This window comes from Blennius ocellaris (assembly GCF_963422515.1).
Source record: "Blennius ocellaris genome assembly, chromosome: 9".
In the NCBI taxonomy this organism is placed as follows: Eukaryota; Metazoa; Chordata; class Actinopteri; order Blenniiformes; family Blenniidae; genus Blennius; species Blennius ocellaris.
The window spans coordinates 22,236,283-22,254,592 of record NC_137658.1 but is presented as its reverse complement, the minus strand read 5'-3'; the positions used below and the strand labels follow the sequence as shown (position 1 = coordinate 22,254,592).

At 44.3% G+C, this 18,310-nt stretch overlaps 1 protein-coding gene across 2 annotated transcripts; it reads right to left on the bottom strand.

Moving 5' to 3' along the window:
- Positions 1-1,463: 1,463 nt before the first annotated feature.
- mgarpa (mitochondria localized glutamic acid rich protein a) lies at positions 1,464-17,839 on the bottom strand. 2 transcript variants are annotated; one of them, XM_080502785.1, is made up of 8 exons: positions 17,681-17,839; positions 14,168-14,268; positions 13,966-14,071; positions 12,398-12,415; positions 6,708-7,046; positions 3,576-4,522; positions 3,347-3,393; positions 1,464-3,169 (listed from the first exon to the last, which is right to left on the bottom strand). In XM_080502785.1, the coding sequence occupies exons 1-7, from the start codon at positions 17,754-17,756 to the stop codon at positions 3,358-3,360; spliced, it is 1,623 nt and encodes a 540-aa protein (XP_080358911.1). In that variant the 5' UTR covers positions 17,757-17,839; the 3' UTR covers positions 1,464-3,169; positions 3,347-3,357. The 2 variants fall into 2 exon arrangements, with proteins under 2 accessions (XP_080358911.1, XP_080358912.1); XM_080502786.1 differs by lacking the exon at positions 3,347-3,393.
- Positions 17,840-18,310: the final 471 nt, after the last annotated feature.

Here is an 18,310-nt window from a genome sequence, read left to right as displayed (position 1 = left end):
ATTGATGTATTTATAGATAAATATGTGAGTGCAGACTTTGAATCAGACATTTGCAGGTTCGAATCCCATCATGGAAGAGTTACCACTGCAGGTCCCTTTGATGCCAGGAGTTCCGTGATGTGGCTGCAAACTGCATCTTTGAAATAGTGTTATTGTGGAAAGATGGATTTCCCCAAAAGAGGAATAAAGTATGATTATTATTATGATACTGAATAATCAAATTTGTACACTTCCCTCAGTTGCCTTTTTACCTATAAGTCATTTTCTCTAATTCAAGCAGCCTGCACTCCACTTACAGACTGAGTTTTCCTGTTTGCAGTTTACATGTTCTCCCTGCATCTTGTTTCTCCTGTCTTTCATTAGATTTCTGCTGGGAGAGGCTCAAGTTGTTTCTATAACATCTCTATAACTTGGATAAACTACTATTACAACAACACATTGTCAGTCGGGTAAAACTGACTAGCAACAAAACTAGTCCTAAATATACACACAAGTTTAGAGGCTGAGGTATTTTCATTTCAAAGGTTTGTTTTGTGGTTTCAGATGAGTTTTGTGTTAAACAGTCACCAAAAGCTCCTTTTGTTGTCAATGCTGCTTTAGGCCAATGACTAATTTTTGTAATGTATTTTGTATTATGTATAAACAAACTAAAATATGAAAAGCTAAATCCTTGTAATCTTTTAGCTTTTAACAAATGTAATACAATATATATAATTTTATTTATTTAAATACCATATCACTATTAACTCAATTGTCAAACAGCTAACATGCACATAAACCCATAAATGAAGTTTTAGTTCCAACTACGAACCTTTGCGATAATCTGGATGCTCGGTTTGCTAAAGTTAATTTCTCCTCTTAAAATAAAACAATCTTTGTACTTGAACCTTTTTTTGCAGTAGGCAATTTATGGCTTTGTACATAAGCTGGGAGATCTTAAATTGGAATCCATTCTTCAGTTCAAGGTGGTTGTTTTTAGAAACAGTAGGTAGGTTTGTGCTGAATGTGGCCTCCACCATTTACTCTGCTTATTACTCTTTTCTTTGATGTACATATTTGCAGCAAGGCACTTCAGGGCGTATTTCCCCAGAGGTCCACACACGAATATTAAGAATAAAATCGCATCTCGTTTAGTTTGATGCTGCTCAACCAGCGGTTATATTGGTCGTTTTCTGCACTGCGTCACTTCTCAGTGTGATGTCATGTTCACACTCTGATTAAAACAATGCAATGCAAATATAAAAAGTTCATGTTCGGGCTCTGATGAGCCGTACATTTGAACCCCTGGCAAAGAAGATGACTTGTGCCTTAAGGGAAGCAAGTGACCCACCCGCTAAAAACAAAACTTAAGGCAAAAAATAGTGACAAATTTAAAAAAACAAACAAATATATATATATATATATATATATATAGTCTGTGCAGGGAAGTTGTTTCTGTAAAGAATGAAGAGAAATGACAAAAGTGACATTTTTAATCCCTCTTTATTTTGCAAAACAAGAAATATGGCATTTCACAGTTTGTGTCCTTTGCTAAACCAAAGGCCTTCGACTTGCATTGTAATACAGAAACCGGCCTACAAGCACAGAGGACATCGAGTCATTTCCCATTAATTTAAAGCACAAACACACTCACACATTGTCCCTCACTGATCCCAGGTCTAATTCCACATGAACTGTGAACTACAGGAGTGAACTACAGGAGTGAACTACAGAAGTGAACTACAGGAGTGAACTACAGGCGAGCCATCCAAGCACTTCATGCCGCACACTTTCCCTCAGACATCCCAGAACTCCTCCCCAACACACTCGCACACACTTCATGTCACACTGAAGCATCATTGTCATGTCTGTTTGTACTTGCTGCATCCTTTCAAGTTAAACACATGATCAGGACAAAGAGTGAAGGAACACAGCTCACTTTTATACTCACGATAAAGCGCAATGAAACTAAACAAAAATGCACATTTTCAAAAATGGGACGATTTAATAGATGCAGGAAAAAAAAAAGAAGCTAATCTTTACCTGGGTTTCCTTTTAGGCCGTGGGGTGGAGGTGGGGGGTAGGGGGGGGGGGGGGGGGGGGTGTGGGTCAGTCCCTTACATTTTTGTACATTCAGGAAATTCTTATTAGTAAGTACAACTAGCAAAGAGGACAGAAGACACCAAAAATGTAACGACGCAAAAACAAAAACAAAAGAGTGACACTCCCAAAATCACAAATCTCTCAGGTCAGCTTTAGTTCTGCCCTCACTGCTCATTTCTCTGTGCAAAAGAGACATTTGTTTTCAAAGCCTTAAAATTTACCTAAAACCTGAAGAAAATGTGTGTCCTTTCAAAGCAAGCTAACCAGCCAGCTCGTCTGTCTGATCTTGTAACACCACTTCCTTCCACATGGTGGTGTGATGAGCCACTTTTAGCATTCAGTCTGTTTTCAGCTGGCCGAGGAAGAAAGACGAAAAGAAAGACAGAGATCACAGCATTTTCCGTTACAGCTGGATTTGTAAACACAACAGTGCCTAAAGATTTTGGCAACTCGGAACCACTAAAGCTGCGATCTGGAATAAAGACGGGCTCGACGCAGCAGTGACTGGCGTGGTCAGTCATGTTGATGGTTTGGTTAGACGTTTTGCAGGTGTAACATTGGCCTCCGTGTAAAACTCTCTTGACAGCATTTAGAAGAAGCCTATGGTGTCGTCGTAAAGACCGGAAACGTGAGGTAAACTGAGGTAGCTACAGGAGGCTGGCTTCACGCTCAAAGTGTGTCTTCACGCAAGAAACAAGATATACCTCGACAGGAGCAGAGGAACAAAAAACCTGAGGTTGGTACTGTGAAGAACGCTGAGGACTGGAGACACCCCTTTGCCTGGAGAGATAACACTGTAGCAGCTGGGCAACGACTGAGCACCAACTAACCTGGGCCATTGGAGTGAGTTTTGAGGCAGTGAAGTTGAACAGTGAGGATAAAAAGGTGGAGTGAAAGGCTCAGTTTAGTCCAGACTACGTGTCGGTGTGAAGGAACTCTTCGGAGGACAAACATCAAAAACTGTCATGTGTACTTGCACTGCTGAATGATCCTTGTGTTTCAGGATGACAGGAGAAGGAACAAATGTTGGAGAAAGGCACATCCTCTTCTTCCGCGGGACAGAAAGTCATCATTCAGTAGTTCTTTACTGCGTGAGGAAAAAAGTTATGGAAACATCAGTGATACGGAACACTAAAGACATTTTTTTTTCATTCTTCGCTGAAAGGAGCAGGGATGTGACAGGAATTGTGCAAAAGAAAAGTGAGATTCATGCATAATGCCTACAGCTTGTTCAGCCTCAGTAGGAATATAATAGGCTTAGTACCTTTGTTGAAACTACTGCATTTGCATCCTAAGAAGACGTCGTTTAACCTGAGTAGCAGAGTTAAAAAAAAAAAACCATTAGAGCCAGTAAACACCTTCTTGCTTGTTAAATTTCTACAAAAATTCTGCTAAAATGTTCTTCAGCAGATTTTAAAGATCCTTAAATCTAGTGATCACCCTGAGTAGAGTCTTAAATCACCTTGAGATCAGTCTGAAAGCTGTTACAATACCTCAGAGGCAGGCGAGTCATCCTCGTCTGGGGCTGGGATGAGTCGACCAGTCATGTGCCCCACTCCCAGCACCTTGGGTCTGGCTTCTTCTTTCGGAGCCCCTTCCAGAACAACCACTATGTACTCTTTCTTGGGCTCTTCTGCCTGAGGCTCTGCAGGTGCTGCAACAGCTTCTTCCACAACGGGGACAAGCACTTCTGGAGCTGCTACAACGTTTTCCATCACTGTGGCAATGGCTGGTTCTTCAGCTAAAGCGGAAGGGACTTCGGGTTCAACAGGTGTCTCCTCAACCACTGGTGCAACCTCGACTGGTGCAGGTGTCTCCTCAACCACTGGTGCAACTTCTACCGGTGCAGGTGTCTCCTCAACCACTGGTGCAACTTCTACCGGTACAGGTGTCTCCTCAACCACTGGTGCAACTTCTACCGGTGCAGGTGTCTCCTCAACCACTGGTACAGGTGTCTCCTCAACCACTGGTGCAACTTCTACCGGTGCAGGTGTCTCCTCAACCACTGGTACAGGTGTCTCCTCAACCACTGGTGCAACTTCTACCGGTGCAGGTGTCTGCTCAACCACTGGTACCGGTGTCTCCTCAACCACTGGTGCAACTTCCACCGGTGCAGGTGTCTCCTCAACCACTGGTACAGGTGTCTCCTCAACCACTGGTGCAACCGCGACTGGTGCAGGTGTCTCCTCAACCACTGGTACAGGTGTCTCCTCAACCACTGGTGCAACCTCGACTGGTGCAGGTGTCTCCTCAACCTCTGGTGCAACTTCAACCGGTGCAGGTGTCTCCTCAACCACTGGTGCAACTTCTACTGGTGCAGGTGCTTCTTCTACTTGTGCGGTTTCCTCAACAGGCTTTGGTTCTGTTGGTACGGGAAGCTCTCCTTCGACAGGTTCAGCAATCTTCAGTTCCTCTAGAGAAGAGGCAGGTGCCAGCACCACTGCAACACAAAAACCCATCCATCCACACGTCACTGATGCGCAATTCGTATTTTCCCCATGCTTCGCTCAAAGGACGAGGTGCATTTGTGGAGCCTTTCTCGTCAAAGATGTGCACGATCACATGCAGGTGCAAGATTTAACCGGTTAGTGAGTGAAGGACAGAAGAAACGTGTGAGAGTCAGTCAATCGGGGTGTGCTCACGTCTAGGGTTGCTCATGTGCAGATATATGAATGCTGAGAAGTGAACCCTGTTTCAAAAACGAGTGTGAACCAGTGTTTAGTGGCTACATACAATATCTTCATTGGTTTGCACAACAAGGGAAGTTTTAACTTGTGGAGTTCTGAGCTTTCAGCCCAGTGTACAGTGTTATTGTAACCTCGTGACCTCAAACATTTTCAGTGCATTTCATCAGCTCAAGTGTTACAGCAGCAAAAAACACAATAAGAATTTATGTAAAAATTGGTTTGGTTAAGTATTCAGGATTTGAACACGCATGATTAGATCCTTTATGGCTGTAAAGGGCCACAAAGAGTGAGGAGTTTCCAAACAACCTGAGCATCAGAATAAAAAAGATACGCGACTAAATTCACTCTAATGAAGATCGATATAAACCAGACTTGTTTTGAATGACATTTCTTTCTGAATCGACTCCAAGATGAGGCTATAGAAGAATTGTCGTTATGACACTTCACGTTATTTGTGTCCATGTAACCACAGCTGGTTTCCTTTAGAGAATTTTAGTGGCGTCTGCATTTTGTAATCCAAAAAGACAAACCAGAGCCGTTTGATGACATAGAATGGATGACGCAATACAAAATAAAGCTAATGTAGCTGTGTGTTTAAAAAATATAGTCTTGAGAAACAAGACGTTTCAGTGCATGTTTAAGTAGATTGAAAAAGAAAACGATTCCAATACAGAGCTGAGGGACTTACTCAAATCTTCCATAAAGATATTCAAAAGATTATTTTAAATTGGAGGAAAGCGAAAAGATCGACAGTATTAGAGGAAGAGTCAGCAAGTGAAGAAGACTAGATGTCCAAAGAGTAAAAGTACTGACTCCAACTTCAGACTGGATGCTGCTTTGACTCACTACTGCCACCTAATGCACGGGAGTGGGATTACATCAGTCTTCCATTTGGTGCATTTAAAGTGAACTTATGAACATGACTTATGATGTGTAAAGAGAGAAAGATGGAACTGAATAATTTAAATGGCACTGAGAGACTAGAAATGTGACGACTGGCATAAGAAGACCAAATGAGACAAATTAAAGACGGCAGTAAACCTTTCCAGTTTGACAAAAGCTTTATTGTACTGGCTCATTGAATTAGCGCAAATTGTTCACAGTGCTCATTATCCAGTTATAAGTCAAATAAAATCATGATCACAGAGGGGATGAATTACTTGAAGTAATGATTGTGGTTCCCTTACTTTCTGGTTGGTTACATTACATTTAAAGGAAAAGAAACACACTGCAGCAGTTACACAGTTTGTACACAGTCTCTCAGCCACATACATCTCTTATTGACAGTGTGAAGGGAAACCTGATCGGGGATACTTGGCAAGGCAGTACAACATTACATTTCAATCTCTTAAAGAAATACAACGTTCTGGAAAGTGTCATCCAATAGCACAGGGGTCTACAAAACCAGAGACGGTACGACAGCACGAGCTCCTGGTGGTTCTTTAGCTGGGTGTGGTTGGGAGGACAATGACAAAGGCTAGTAGTGGCCAGGTCAGTGGAAGTGGGACGTTAACAGTGATCACATTTACTTCACCCATAACTGCAAATGAGCTTCGCACAAAGACCTGCCTGACGGAGACCACCAGTCTGAGGGGGCTTCAACAACCTGAATACATGTAGACATCTCAATAAGAAGGAACGTTTTGCACACGGCGATGCTGGCCTTTGATACCCACTCCAATAAATAAAAGAGCAAATATACAGAAAGAGGAGAATGTTAAATAAGAGGTGAACCCAGGCACCTGAGGAGAAGCAGCTAGCCTCTAGTGGTTCTACAGTGTTCCCGGTGCTGCGAGGCCCCGAAGACCTGCTGTCAACAGATAGTCAACGGTTTGTGTGAGTGTGTGTGTGTGTGTGTGTGTGTGTGTCTCTGCTGTGAATGAGTGGAACCTCAGGCTTCAGAAGCGGCTGCCTCCTCCTCAGATGAAGAAGTCGTACCGTTGTTTTCCGGCTCCTCCACGGCAGCAGGCTCCGCAACGGCCTCGGCGGCCTCCTCCACGGCAGCGACGGCTGCAGGCTCCGCAACGGCCTCGGCGGCCTCCTCCACGGCTTCGGCCACCTTGGCCACCTCCTCTGCGGCCGCCTCCACCTCCTGTGCCGCCTCGGCGACGGCCTCGGCGGCCGTCTCCACCACCTCGGCGGCCTCCGCGACCAGCTCAGCCACCTCCTCCACTATGGTCTCCGGTTCCGTTGCGGCGGGCGCCTCTTCCCCGACCTCGGCCTCACCTCCAGCCGCCTCCTCTTCCTCCTCGGCAGCCGCCTCTTCTTCCTCTCCGCCTGCAACACAAGGCCAGACGCAGCGTCAGCGTACACAGCAGCGCCCCTCGGAGCCTTGAGCTTCAGGTTGGAGTGTTGTAAAACTCTGAAAACACCAGTTTTCCCGTTCACCATCAGAAGCTGGGTTCCCATCCATAGTTTCACTACATCAGGAGCTCTAATCCCGACCCTGGAGGGTCTCTAAAGCCTCAATTCCACTGCACAGAATGTGATAGGCTGGAACAATAAAGCAAAAGCGTACCGATCATGGCTTTAGGCGGTACATTTTTGGAAAAGACAGCTGAAAAAATAGTGGAGGTGTTGCTCAAAGCCTCTGAAATATCTGTATAATGGCCATCATTATTTCTCACCATCTAATTATGCTTAAATTCCTCTTTTTCGGCTCGAGTAAACAACTTGCATCTGACTTCCTGTTCATTGTTATACCCAGTGGCGAGCAACGCGATTCGTCAATTGATACCATGTGGTATATTACGCTTTGAAAGGCTCCGATTGGTTTGTACAGGGGAACAATTTGGACCCATTTTCTTCCCAAAATGCTGTGGAATTATATCTGTAGAATCCACACAAAGTGGGAGTTATTCTGTGGGCCCATGATCGATCTCATTTTTAATTTCCAAATTGTCGACACGTTTGGATAACTGCACATCCTTCATGCTTTTCACTTTAGAATCAAATTCTCTTTGCTGTGAAAATGCGGATTTTGATATAAGCATTGACAACCATGCAGCCGGCACCAATTTATGTGCGACTGTGACGTTCTAAAGTCTTGGGACCTCGCTATAGGAGGCCTGCTGATAACAAATAAGCCTCTAATCTCTTAAAAACTAATAAAAGGATGATAGAAACTATCTCAGAGTTCAGTGCTGAGATTAGGGTGCAAATAGAAGCAATGTGCCAAATACAGGGGGCATAAAAAAAAAGCATGGGTAGTGAATTTTGGAGTGAGGCAAGTCAGTGAAAAGCCATCACCTATGAAAATGATCACCTTTGAGTGACGTTCTTTTAGTACCATTCAAAACGTTTGCAATAGGGACGCATGAGAAGCCGAACCGTCCCGTCGCATTCTGTGCAGAGGAAATGAGGCCTGGAGGGTCTCTGACCCGCAGGATTTTAGGTTTGTGTTGCGACACACCTGCTTAAATTGAATGGCTCTGACTCTACCTTGTTAGAAACAAGCTGAGCTCATCATCACATTCTAGAGATTATTTGCAGGACACGACGCCTCTGAACTACCGTCGAGATGGAAGAAGAAATGTGGAGACTTTTGAGGACCTACAGGTTTTCATTATGGACAGCGACTGATTCTAATAAATGCCAGATCAGTCAACATATAGATTTTCAGTCAGATTTAATTCAGATAATGAATTTACGTTTACCACAGGTGCACAACAACCAATTATTTAATAATGGAGAATAACGTGTCCATATGTAATGAAATAATCAAATAATTGCGAGTTTATTTCTGAAAGAACTATTCCACTGTACCTGTTACTGAGAAGACTTCAGAAAAACCGCAAAATGATCTTCTATTTCAAAGATACTTGTGTATTAATGTCATTTCTTTCAAAGGTTATTTCAATCATGTCATAACTAAAAGGTACTGTGATTTATTAAATGTCAAATTGATGACATATTGGTTGCTCTTACTTTCATTCTATTACATTCTTACTCTATGTTTTGGCATCGAGCGGGACCCGAGTTCAGAATTCAGTACCGTTTCATGTAACAAGTGTACCGATATGACAATCAAGAACCCGAGAATACAAAGTGCATCTCCTGAAAAACATAAACATCGGACGTTTTCCCTTTTGAAGGGTAATGCATTGTGGGTTACAGCAGCATACTGCCTCCTGCTGCTAGGCATCGCTATTACTGGTAAGAGTCACTGGAGGGCGCAGGGCCACTGTTAGTGAAGCACGATTCCTGTTCTACTATGTTTGATAGACATGATGTTCGGCAGTGGGTCTCTAGTTGACTCAGCAGCTCACTTCTCCTGTGAACCGTGCGCAACAGACGTGTGGATCATTGGATGAGAATCCAGCCACTGACGCTGGACGTTTTCTGATTTGTATTTTTTTTTGTTGCTGCACTTTTCAGGCAACACAACAGGCCAATCTGGAAATGCAACTTGTAGGTACGCCACTCCAAACCCTGCCACAAACAAAGAAACCTGCTGACACACGCACACACACACTGCATGCACACACATTGGGGGGGGGGGGGGGGAGAGAGAGGAGAGGGGGAGTGCAGGAGGGGAGAGGGGGGGTGCAGGGTAGAGTGGGTGAAGTTGAATCTTGGTGCTTACCATTCAATTAACACGTGTTATTGTTATCTGAAAGTGAGCGGGACAGTGAGGCGGCTCAGGGTAGGTTGTGCGTCTTTAAGCGTGAACCTCCACCACTTGGTTCCACATGTTAAAACCACGACAGAGGCACGAATCCCAAGCCGGACCCCCCCCGGCACGACTACAGCCAGCGATAAGCCCCTCCAGGTGAGCAGAGCTGTGTGTCCACTGGATCCAGGAAGTAGTGTCCCAGAAACTTGACCGTTTTGAAACATTTATGAGAACTTTGTTGATTTTAGTCAAATGAGCCTTTTAGAGATTTTACCTCTTCGACACTCTTTCGCCATTATTTCACAATTAGCATTGCGTTTCATTCAAGAAAGGAAACAATTATTCAGGAAGGTCGTTGCATCATAGCTCAAGTTTCTTCTCCTTAAAGGTAAACCGTAGTATTACTATATGTCAGCAAGCCTGTTTTTATGCTTCTCTATGTCCTCTGTTCCCTCTTTGTTAAGCTTTTTTTTTCCTTATCTTTTAGTTCATTAAAGGTTGGGAAACCAGCAAATTGAGCTTCTCATTATACAGTGTAAATGTCAAGCTAACTGTATATATGACAAATAAATATCTTGAATCTTTATTCCTAAAATTTTTTGTCCTGTAACTCTTCGCACTAGCTTTCCTAATGGAAAGGTCATTCAGCAGTATTCTGGCTCAGCTGGGTTCCAGCTAGCCTCCTCAATAAATACGGGGCAAGCTCTAGATTTTCTCATAATTTGACCGATAATGTTGATTTAACATCTGATGTTTTTTTTAATATAGATTTTTTATTAAACACTTTTAAAAGTTTTTCCCAAATGAGGATTTCTAAGAGCTCAGGAGATGTTTAAGAGTGACGATGAGGTTTTGATGTAAATAATGCGGTTTGCTTGGACAATTGGTAACAATTATTATTTCATATTGATCAGAGAGGCTGCTGGTTTGTGTTGCATTGACAGTACTTTTATTTTGGTGGAGGTTTTATTTTTTACAAACAGACCGATGTGGACAGATCTCTGATGGGGGGGGGGGGGGGCGTTATCGCTCACAAATAGCATTTGCCGTAGCGTTACTGACTTTGCCGTGTACATTTAGCAGGATAGTGAAGCTGTGACGTCCAGCGACTCCACAGTGAGATCATCCGTTAAACAGTAACCAAGTGTCCAAATCAGTGAGTTGTGTCAAGTCCCTTCGTCCTCTTCGTGAGTTTAAGCGTTAAACATTTAGAGGCACAAAGTCCCAGACGTGACACGCAGGAGACATATTCTTCGCCGTCAGTCCGGTGGGTTTAACGGCTGAGAGGCGTTAGAGGAGGTGAGGAAAGGAGGAAGGTGAGGAGGGGGGGTGGGGAGGGTGGGGGGGGCGTTTGTTTTCTTGTTCGCATCCAAAGAGCCCCGTGCTGGGACGAATATCCATGCGGCCACAGAGGACCTTAGCTTTAGCATTACACTGAAAAGAGTAAAGACACAAGAGAGTTAGAAGGCGGAGCCACCGTCATTTCACACAACAGCTTCCCGGTCGGAGTCCTCCAACCACGCGTCGACTCGCCCCCCCCCCCCCACTGCAACGCCTTGGAGCTGCACATTATATCTCTCACCACCGTCATCGCAACGCAAAGGCGTTTAACGTCGTCTGCGTAAAAGTGTATTTGGCGCAATATTGTGTCAATGGTTTCATGTGATTTAAAAAAAATATATACTTTAAGCCACATAAACACTGAATATACATTTTGTACAGTGGCAAGTCACTTCACAGAGGCCGAAAGACACATTCTAGAGAAACAACAGTATTTTAGCCATCACAATACTGATATTTGGTAAATGTGTGATGATGTTGAGTATAGGGACGACAGTACGATTTGGGAAAATCATGTTTCTCGTTCAGATATAACATCGTGTCAGTTTGGCCAATTCCCTCACAGTTCAGTATCCCTGCAATAGTCAGTGACCAGGATGAGCGAGAGATATATGGTGCAGCCCAGTTCGACATGATCATTAATACAGAGCAGTGAGGAGGAGGAGGAGGAAGATGACGAGGAAGAGGAGGAGGGGGGGGTGAGTCAGGAGGATCACAGAGGAGGACAAACATGTCCAGCATTGTGTGAGACAAAGGATTTAATATGAGCAATGAAGGCGCCGAGGAGCGGGAGCGAAGCGCTCAGAGCTGACGATTCAAAGATCGGCAGTGGAAAGTTCACTTGTGCTTCTGGAGACGCTTCACGTCCACACTGGCGCTGATCAACAAGACCTCCAGACATTTCATCGTATTTTACAGCAGGGAGCTTCATTAAAAAAATAAATAAATAAATAAATCACACAATGTTGACATTTAAAAATAATTTTGGGGGTAAAAGTGGTTCGGGTTTTATGAAGATGTTCAAAAATATGAAAACGCTTTCAAACCTCTTTGCACAATACCAAACTTAAACACTGACGGGGGGTAAAAACAAGCGTATTTAATGCTGTCATGTCACTGATACGAGCCGCCCTGATAGATCGGAGCCGAGTGTGTCCCCTGGACTACGACAGTCCTGGTCCAGGGGACACAAACAGCAAAACATCTTCCTTCAACTAAAACTCTAAAAGCCCACATTTACAAATAGAGACGTCGACATTGAGCCGTTCTTAAAGAAGCTTCCTGCTGCTGAATACAGTGAAAAGTGAGTCCTGTATTCTCTCTGCAGCGAGCAACGTCTTTAAAATCTGATAAGAGTTGTTGAAAGGTTGAAAGGCTTCATGTGGATCTGAATACACACTATATAATGTTTGGTTTTGTTTTTTTAAATAGTTCTCTGAGTGGTTCGTCTCCAGGATTCACATCAAGGTTTCATGACTTCACATTTCAAAGAGATCACACACTTTCCCCCCGAACACGGATTATTAAATGCAGTCCGATCAAATATTCTGTGGTTTCACTAAACATGCGAATATAATATATGTATTTCTCTCCCGCCTTGGTGTTTGATATCAGAGTCACATCAACCTCATGCATTTCACACGGGCACTGATGAAGGACGAGCAGTACTCACCCTCTTCTTCATCCTGACCTACAAAGAGAGAGAGAGAGAGAGAGAGAATCAATTAAGAACTTTTATACAGAGCTTTGACACATTTGCACTAATGTATGTTAGACCACTATTAGCTACTTTCACTTATTTCACAACTGCTGACATATTAGCAGATTGTTTTTTTTTTTTTTTAATCAGTTCTCAGCTATTTTAATCCTATTTCGTAATTTTCATTATTAGCAAGCATTGTCATTTCAGACAGTTCAATCATTTTAACCAGTTTTAAGCATCCTTTCACTTCTACTCAACAGTTTTACCAGTTTTTCTTTTCAGATTTAGGACATTTTCCAGTTTTTATCAACATTCTGCAGTTTTATCCGATTTATCTTAGATCATTGTAATGTTTCAGCCATTTTTGTTTCTTCACAAATAAATATCTTATTTGAATAAATATTTTTAATGGTTTTTTTTGGGGGGGGGGGCATTTTTTGATCAGTTTTATCTCTTCAAAAAAAACAACAACAATAAACTATTCTTTATCAGCAACTTTAAAATGCGGCACCAGTTTTGACCAGTAAGTTGAAGACGTCCTACATGAAACACGAGTGCGATCAGTGGGTGCTTTAAACCTGTCGGGGTAAAGCTCCACTTCACTGCAGCCCGGCGCCGACGCAGCAAAGTGACATTCTCGCACGGTTTCGCACATATCGCTGCATCGTTAACATTTTCCAGGTCTCTATAACAGATGTTGAACTCAAATGTATTGAATGAACGTCTTCAAAGTGCAACATCTGGACTCGTGTTCATATATTTATATGTAATTGTGTTGTGATTTCTCTGGCGTGGCGTCTGGACAGGAGGCGAGTGACGTTCCCGCTGGGAGACGACGCAGACACGCTCTGCTGGGCGGGAGCGTCCGCTCTCAGCAGTAAGAGGGGATAATCTCGCAGCCTCCCACAATCCTCTGCTCAGGGTGAACATGGCGAGCGCCGCCAGGAGAATAGAAACCAAATAAACAAACAAAGCCGGCCACAAAGCCTTGAGGTTTTAAAGGTTGGTTGAGAGAGCGCTGGGTGCTGCGTTTCCTCCCATTGCTGTTCACTGACTTCACGATCACCATGCCGGACATGATCAAATACACACAACAGACCCCCATTGCTGCAGGTGCACAAGTGACTCATCGAAAATTGAGTTTAAAAAAAACAACAACAAAAAACTGCTGACGTCAGCAATCGAGGCCCAGCTAAAACAACTCAAACAATTCAAATGTACAGACACACGGAAAAGACAAAAATGGCTGAAGATCAGCCCACGTGTAAACCAGCTGGAGTGGTTAGTTCAGCTAAAACAACCAAAATTGCAAAAAAGGGACCCTCGAGGTGCTTAAATTGCTAAATCAGCAGAAAATTGATAAAACAGCCAAAAATGCTGAAACAAATAAAAAAACATCGGGGAAACAACTTAAGAGATTTAAAAAAACAAAAAAAAACAAAAACCTAATTAGTCGCCATAAGATAAAATTCATGTAAATTTAGAAAAGGAGGAGGAGGAGGAGGAGGAGGAGGAGGAGGAGGAGGAGGAGGACTTACTCTTGGGAGGCCAGGGTTTGGGCTGCCACTCCGTCTTGGGTCTGGCCTTGATCTGTTCGATGCGTTCGTTAAACCTGTCATTGTCTGAGGTGACGGTGCTGTACGTCTGTGGGGGGGGGGACAGACAGACAGACAGATACAGGTGAGCCTTCGGCGCGTTGAGCAGAGTGCATGATGGGAATTAAACCTGACCGGGACTTACATACGCGACGGAAGCCACAGCGGCCCCCGCACACAGCACCGTGTACAGGATGTTCTCTCCGGACCCCCCAGGAACCGAAGACATGGGCCGCCGCTGCACAGCTGCACAGAGCAGAGGTCACGTTAGGGCGGCGGGGGTCAGAGTGGGCGGGGCCAGCGGACAGGTCGCGTTAAGGGCTCAGAGCACACACACACACACGGACACAGAGTTCGCCAGGCTTGCAGGCTCGCAGGCCTCGTGTTCAGACAAAAAGTCAGAGCAGCACCAGAACCAATCCTCTTGTCGATGACGGCGCTCTCGCTCATTTTGGACCAGGTTACTTTGTTTTTAACTTTTTAACCCATGTATGTCTGCACTTTCCTGCAGAAAGGTGAATCAGTTTGTGTGATCGTAGACTTTTCTTTCCAGATTTTTTTTTTGCTTGTGACTTCAGTCCAATTGTCTACAGATTGGATGTCGGAAAAAATGAGGTGCGGGAGGAAGAGGAGGAGGAGGAGGAAGAGTTGTTTGAGAGGCTGATTGGATTTAGATTTCCCAAAAAACATGCGGGAAGTTCGGTGCCTGTGACTGATGAAGACTGTGGATGAGGGGAATGTTTTAAAACAGTTCCCAACCTTAACTTAACGCTGTGTTGAAGAAAAGGTTGAAGTTCTTATGTGTGCATGTTAGAACCTGATCTGATTTTCACTTAATTACCTGAACAGCAGCAGACTATCTGTGAATGATTTGATCTGATTTAAAGACTTCACACCTGATCTACTGAAGCTTTGACTGTAGTTTTATTTATCACGGTTTTAACCAGCTCAGTTAAGTCCATTTCATGTTGTACAATCTTCTCCGTTTCTTTCCTTAACTAAACACAACCCCCCTGCTCTGACCTTCATTCCCACACAAAACATTTGGTTGTATGTATAAAAAACAACCTTGAGGCGACCAAACCCGGTTTACGAGGAACGTTGGATGCGAGTCAACGCCTCACTGCAGAGACTCGCGCCTTCAAACGCCACGTGACCACGTCGTGCCACCATTCATGCTAGTCAGAGTCCGCTGGTGTCCAACCGAGGGCCTGTGGACCCGAGTTTGCACCGTTGCCGTGGCAACAACAGTCGACTGACAACAGCATTGATTTTGTTTCAGAAAAGTTCTGCGATGAGACAGAAACATTTAACATGATGTGACCCAGGGCTAAATTAGGACTATATTAAATTTAAAAAGTGTGTGTATATATATATATATATAAAATGTATAATACATGTTGGTCATATGACCATTACGTCCTCACGTGTACTCTGAACACTTTAAATCTTTCTCAACGTCTGTGAGGTTCTGTTTGTACGGCGACGGTGCTCAGAAACTCCACTTTTTGAAAAACTGCTCCCAAGGTGGAGCTATTCGAAAATGGTCCCGACTCAGTCTCCATGGAAACGGGGCAAAACTATTGCTCTGAAACCTGCTGCTGGTCATGTGCACCATGGCCGTAGTAATTAGTAGTTCTGCACACGCTCAGTAGAAAATGAGCAAAATGAGTAAAAAAAAAAAAAAAAAAGTCGTCTTTGGAACGTTCAAGTACTCAGTGATTCACATTTATTATTATATTTACAAAATACCATTGTTTTTGTGTTGGTCGTATCATTTTATTTTGGAGTATTTATCCGCCACACCTTAAAGGCTGGTCCGTGAAAATATTGTCTGGCATTAAACCTGTCCGTGGCGCATAAAAGGTTGTGGGCCGCTGCATTAGAATGTCTGTGTACCGCCGTTGTTAATGTTTACAGCATGTTGTTCTCTGTGCCTGTGTGTAGTTTCACTGTAAGAACGAGCAACACCGCCCTCTCCTGGCCTGGCGTGCTCACTACATCGGAGTTCACTGCTTCTGACATGCAAACGGCATCGTTTTGAAAACATTGTCATGTCGATGCTAAAACGACGCGTGTTGACGGAGTGTCGCCGTGGCGCCCTGGGCACGGTATTACAGGCCTCATATTTCCAGGAGCTAATCCTGAGCGTCTGACTGCAGCCGCCAGTTATTTATACTGGCTAATCGGCTCAGGTCAGAAAGGTAGGAGTTAGCAGGGTGAACTCTCATGGGGCGGTGGAGGGTCCGGGGGGGGGGGGGGGGCCAGGAGGTCACAGGATTACACCATGATACCCTCCTCTGGTTAAGTGAGACCCCCGGAGTGTGGAAAGTGCGGCTCAGAGAGGATTTTTCAGGCTTGTTCGATGTGTTTGCAGCCTGACATGAAGCCAACAGCAGCTCATTGGGGGTCAGGGGTCAGGGTTCAGCGTGTCCTTGGGGGTCCGAGCAGACAGGACCACATGTTCAAATGACCAGGCTGATGTTCTGCCGGCGTACCAGGGATAGCTTGTAAAAAGGAACCTGTTTTTTTTTTTTTAGATTACCTTGTTTTTAACCGCTTATAGCGTCGCATTTCATGCGAGAAGCCGGTTAAAACTGGGTCCAAGAGACAGAACATTGTTATTTGAAAGGAAAAGGACAACGACAATAAGACGTTGGCGACTTAATCTTTCAAGGACACCACGCAGTGTGACCTCAGCGGGGGTCTGAACCGGTCCCCGACACTGAGCCCTGTCAGGAATGCTAACTCACTGTATGGAGACAGTGACGGCAGAGGAAACAACTCAAGGTGAGTTTTAATCTACACATCTTTTTGTTTTTTTTATACGAGTGAAGATGTCAACATCTTTAAAATGTTAATACCAACAATCAGAACAGACCTCCAGGTGTGAGTTTACACACACACAGGCCAATAAGTGTGAGTATTTAGTATAAGTATTCAGTGTTTAATTTAATGATGATGTGACGTAGATGTCTGCACAAATCAACAGTAACGACATTGGAAAACATGAGATTTTACTGTCATGAAATGTGGAATACGAAGGGTTCAAGTCATAAGCAATAAAACAAACATCCAACACTAATTTAAATTGAGCCATTGCAAATTTAGTTTCCAGCTCAAGCAAATTAAAAGATAATAATTTTAGAAGACAACAGCAAATGCTTGATTTGAACGGTTCTGAAATGATGCATGTGTCGGACACTGTAAGTCACATCAGCAGCAGGGCTGACACGTGCGGCGTGTGTACACGCTCTCTTTACATTGGAACGCCGTCACGCGCACCACGTGACTGAGGCGGCCTCCATGTTTGCGGCACACACTGATGAAGGTCACTACATGCCTGCCACACACACACACACACACACACACACACACACACACACACACACACACACACACACACACACACACACACACACACACACACACACACACACACACACACACACACACACACACACACACACACACACACACACACACACACGTGTAACTCTTGTGTGTGAAGGTGAACTGAGACTTCACCTGCTGTGTATTCCTCTGTCATCTACACACACTCACACGCACACACACGCGCGCGCGCGCTATGAATGAGTACACGGTGTTCCCTCGCTCCCCGGCTCTGTGCGCTCCGTGCGCCCGCTCTGACACTCACCGTCCCGGGGCAGCCTGAAGGCCGCTGTCCGCGCCAGAGGCCCACACCTCCGCCAGGCCGCTCTGCAGGAAAACATCGCTGCTGTCTGTGTGTTCCAGGAGGCTTCAGCCGCTTCTCAGGAGGCTGGATGAGTGGCGCTGCCGAGTGCAGAGACACGTTACTGAGGAGGAGGAGGAGGAGGAGGGAGGGAGGAGGAGGAAGAGCACGCCGCCCCTCTGTTGCGCAATGTGCAAACTGTATGAGGAACGCCTAGTGCCACAGTCACGACTGCTGCAATGCAGAGGAATTCCTGCCCGCCAATGTTAGAAACAGCCTTATTAAGATCCTTAATTATAATATTTCTGGACTTTTCGTGTAGTTTACTTTATTTATCTCATTAAAACAAACTGAATTTGTGTTTGTTTCCTTGTTTTTTCTTTTTTTTTCTTTTTTGAAAGATTTACCACCTGGTATTCTCACAGATCCAGTCTCTATGAAATTGTCTTTAAACCATTCATAGAATTTACTAGGAAAAAAACCCCAAACATAAAGCTGGTTCTGAATATGGACATAGAGGCTTCATTCCATGCTGGAGATCCAGCGTCGCCGCCATATTGGAAGGGGCACCTCGCTCTCCGGTAACGCCAGAGT

What these genes read in the sequence shown, in the direction of transcription:
- mgarpa (XM_080502785.1), bottom strand. Translation starts at nt 17,756, where the DNA reads ATGTTTTCCTGCAGAGCGGCCTGGCGGAGGTGTGGGCCTCTGGCGCGG. An exon ending in CTGTGGCTTCCGTCGCGTAT is followed by an intron (nt 14,072 to 14,167) that starts GTAAGTCCCGGT and finishes CCCCCCCCACAG; the next exon opens with ACGTACAGCACCGTCACCTC. An exon ending in ATGACTCGCCTGCCTCTGAG is followed by an intron (nt 3,394 to 3,575) that starts GTATTGTAACAG and finishes TCTGCTACTCAG; the next exon opens with GTTAAACGACGTCTTCTTAG.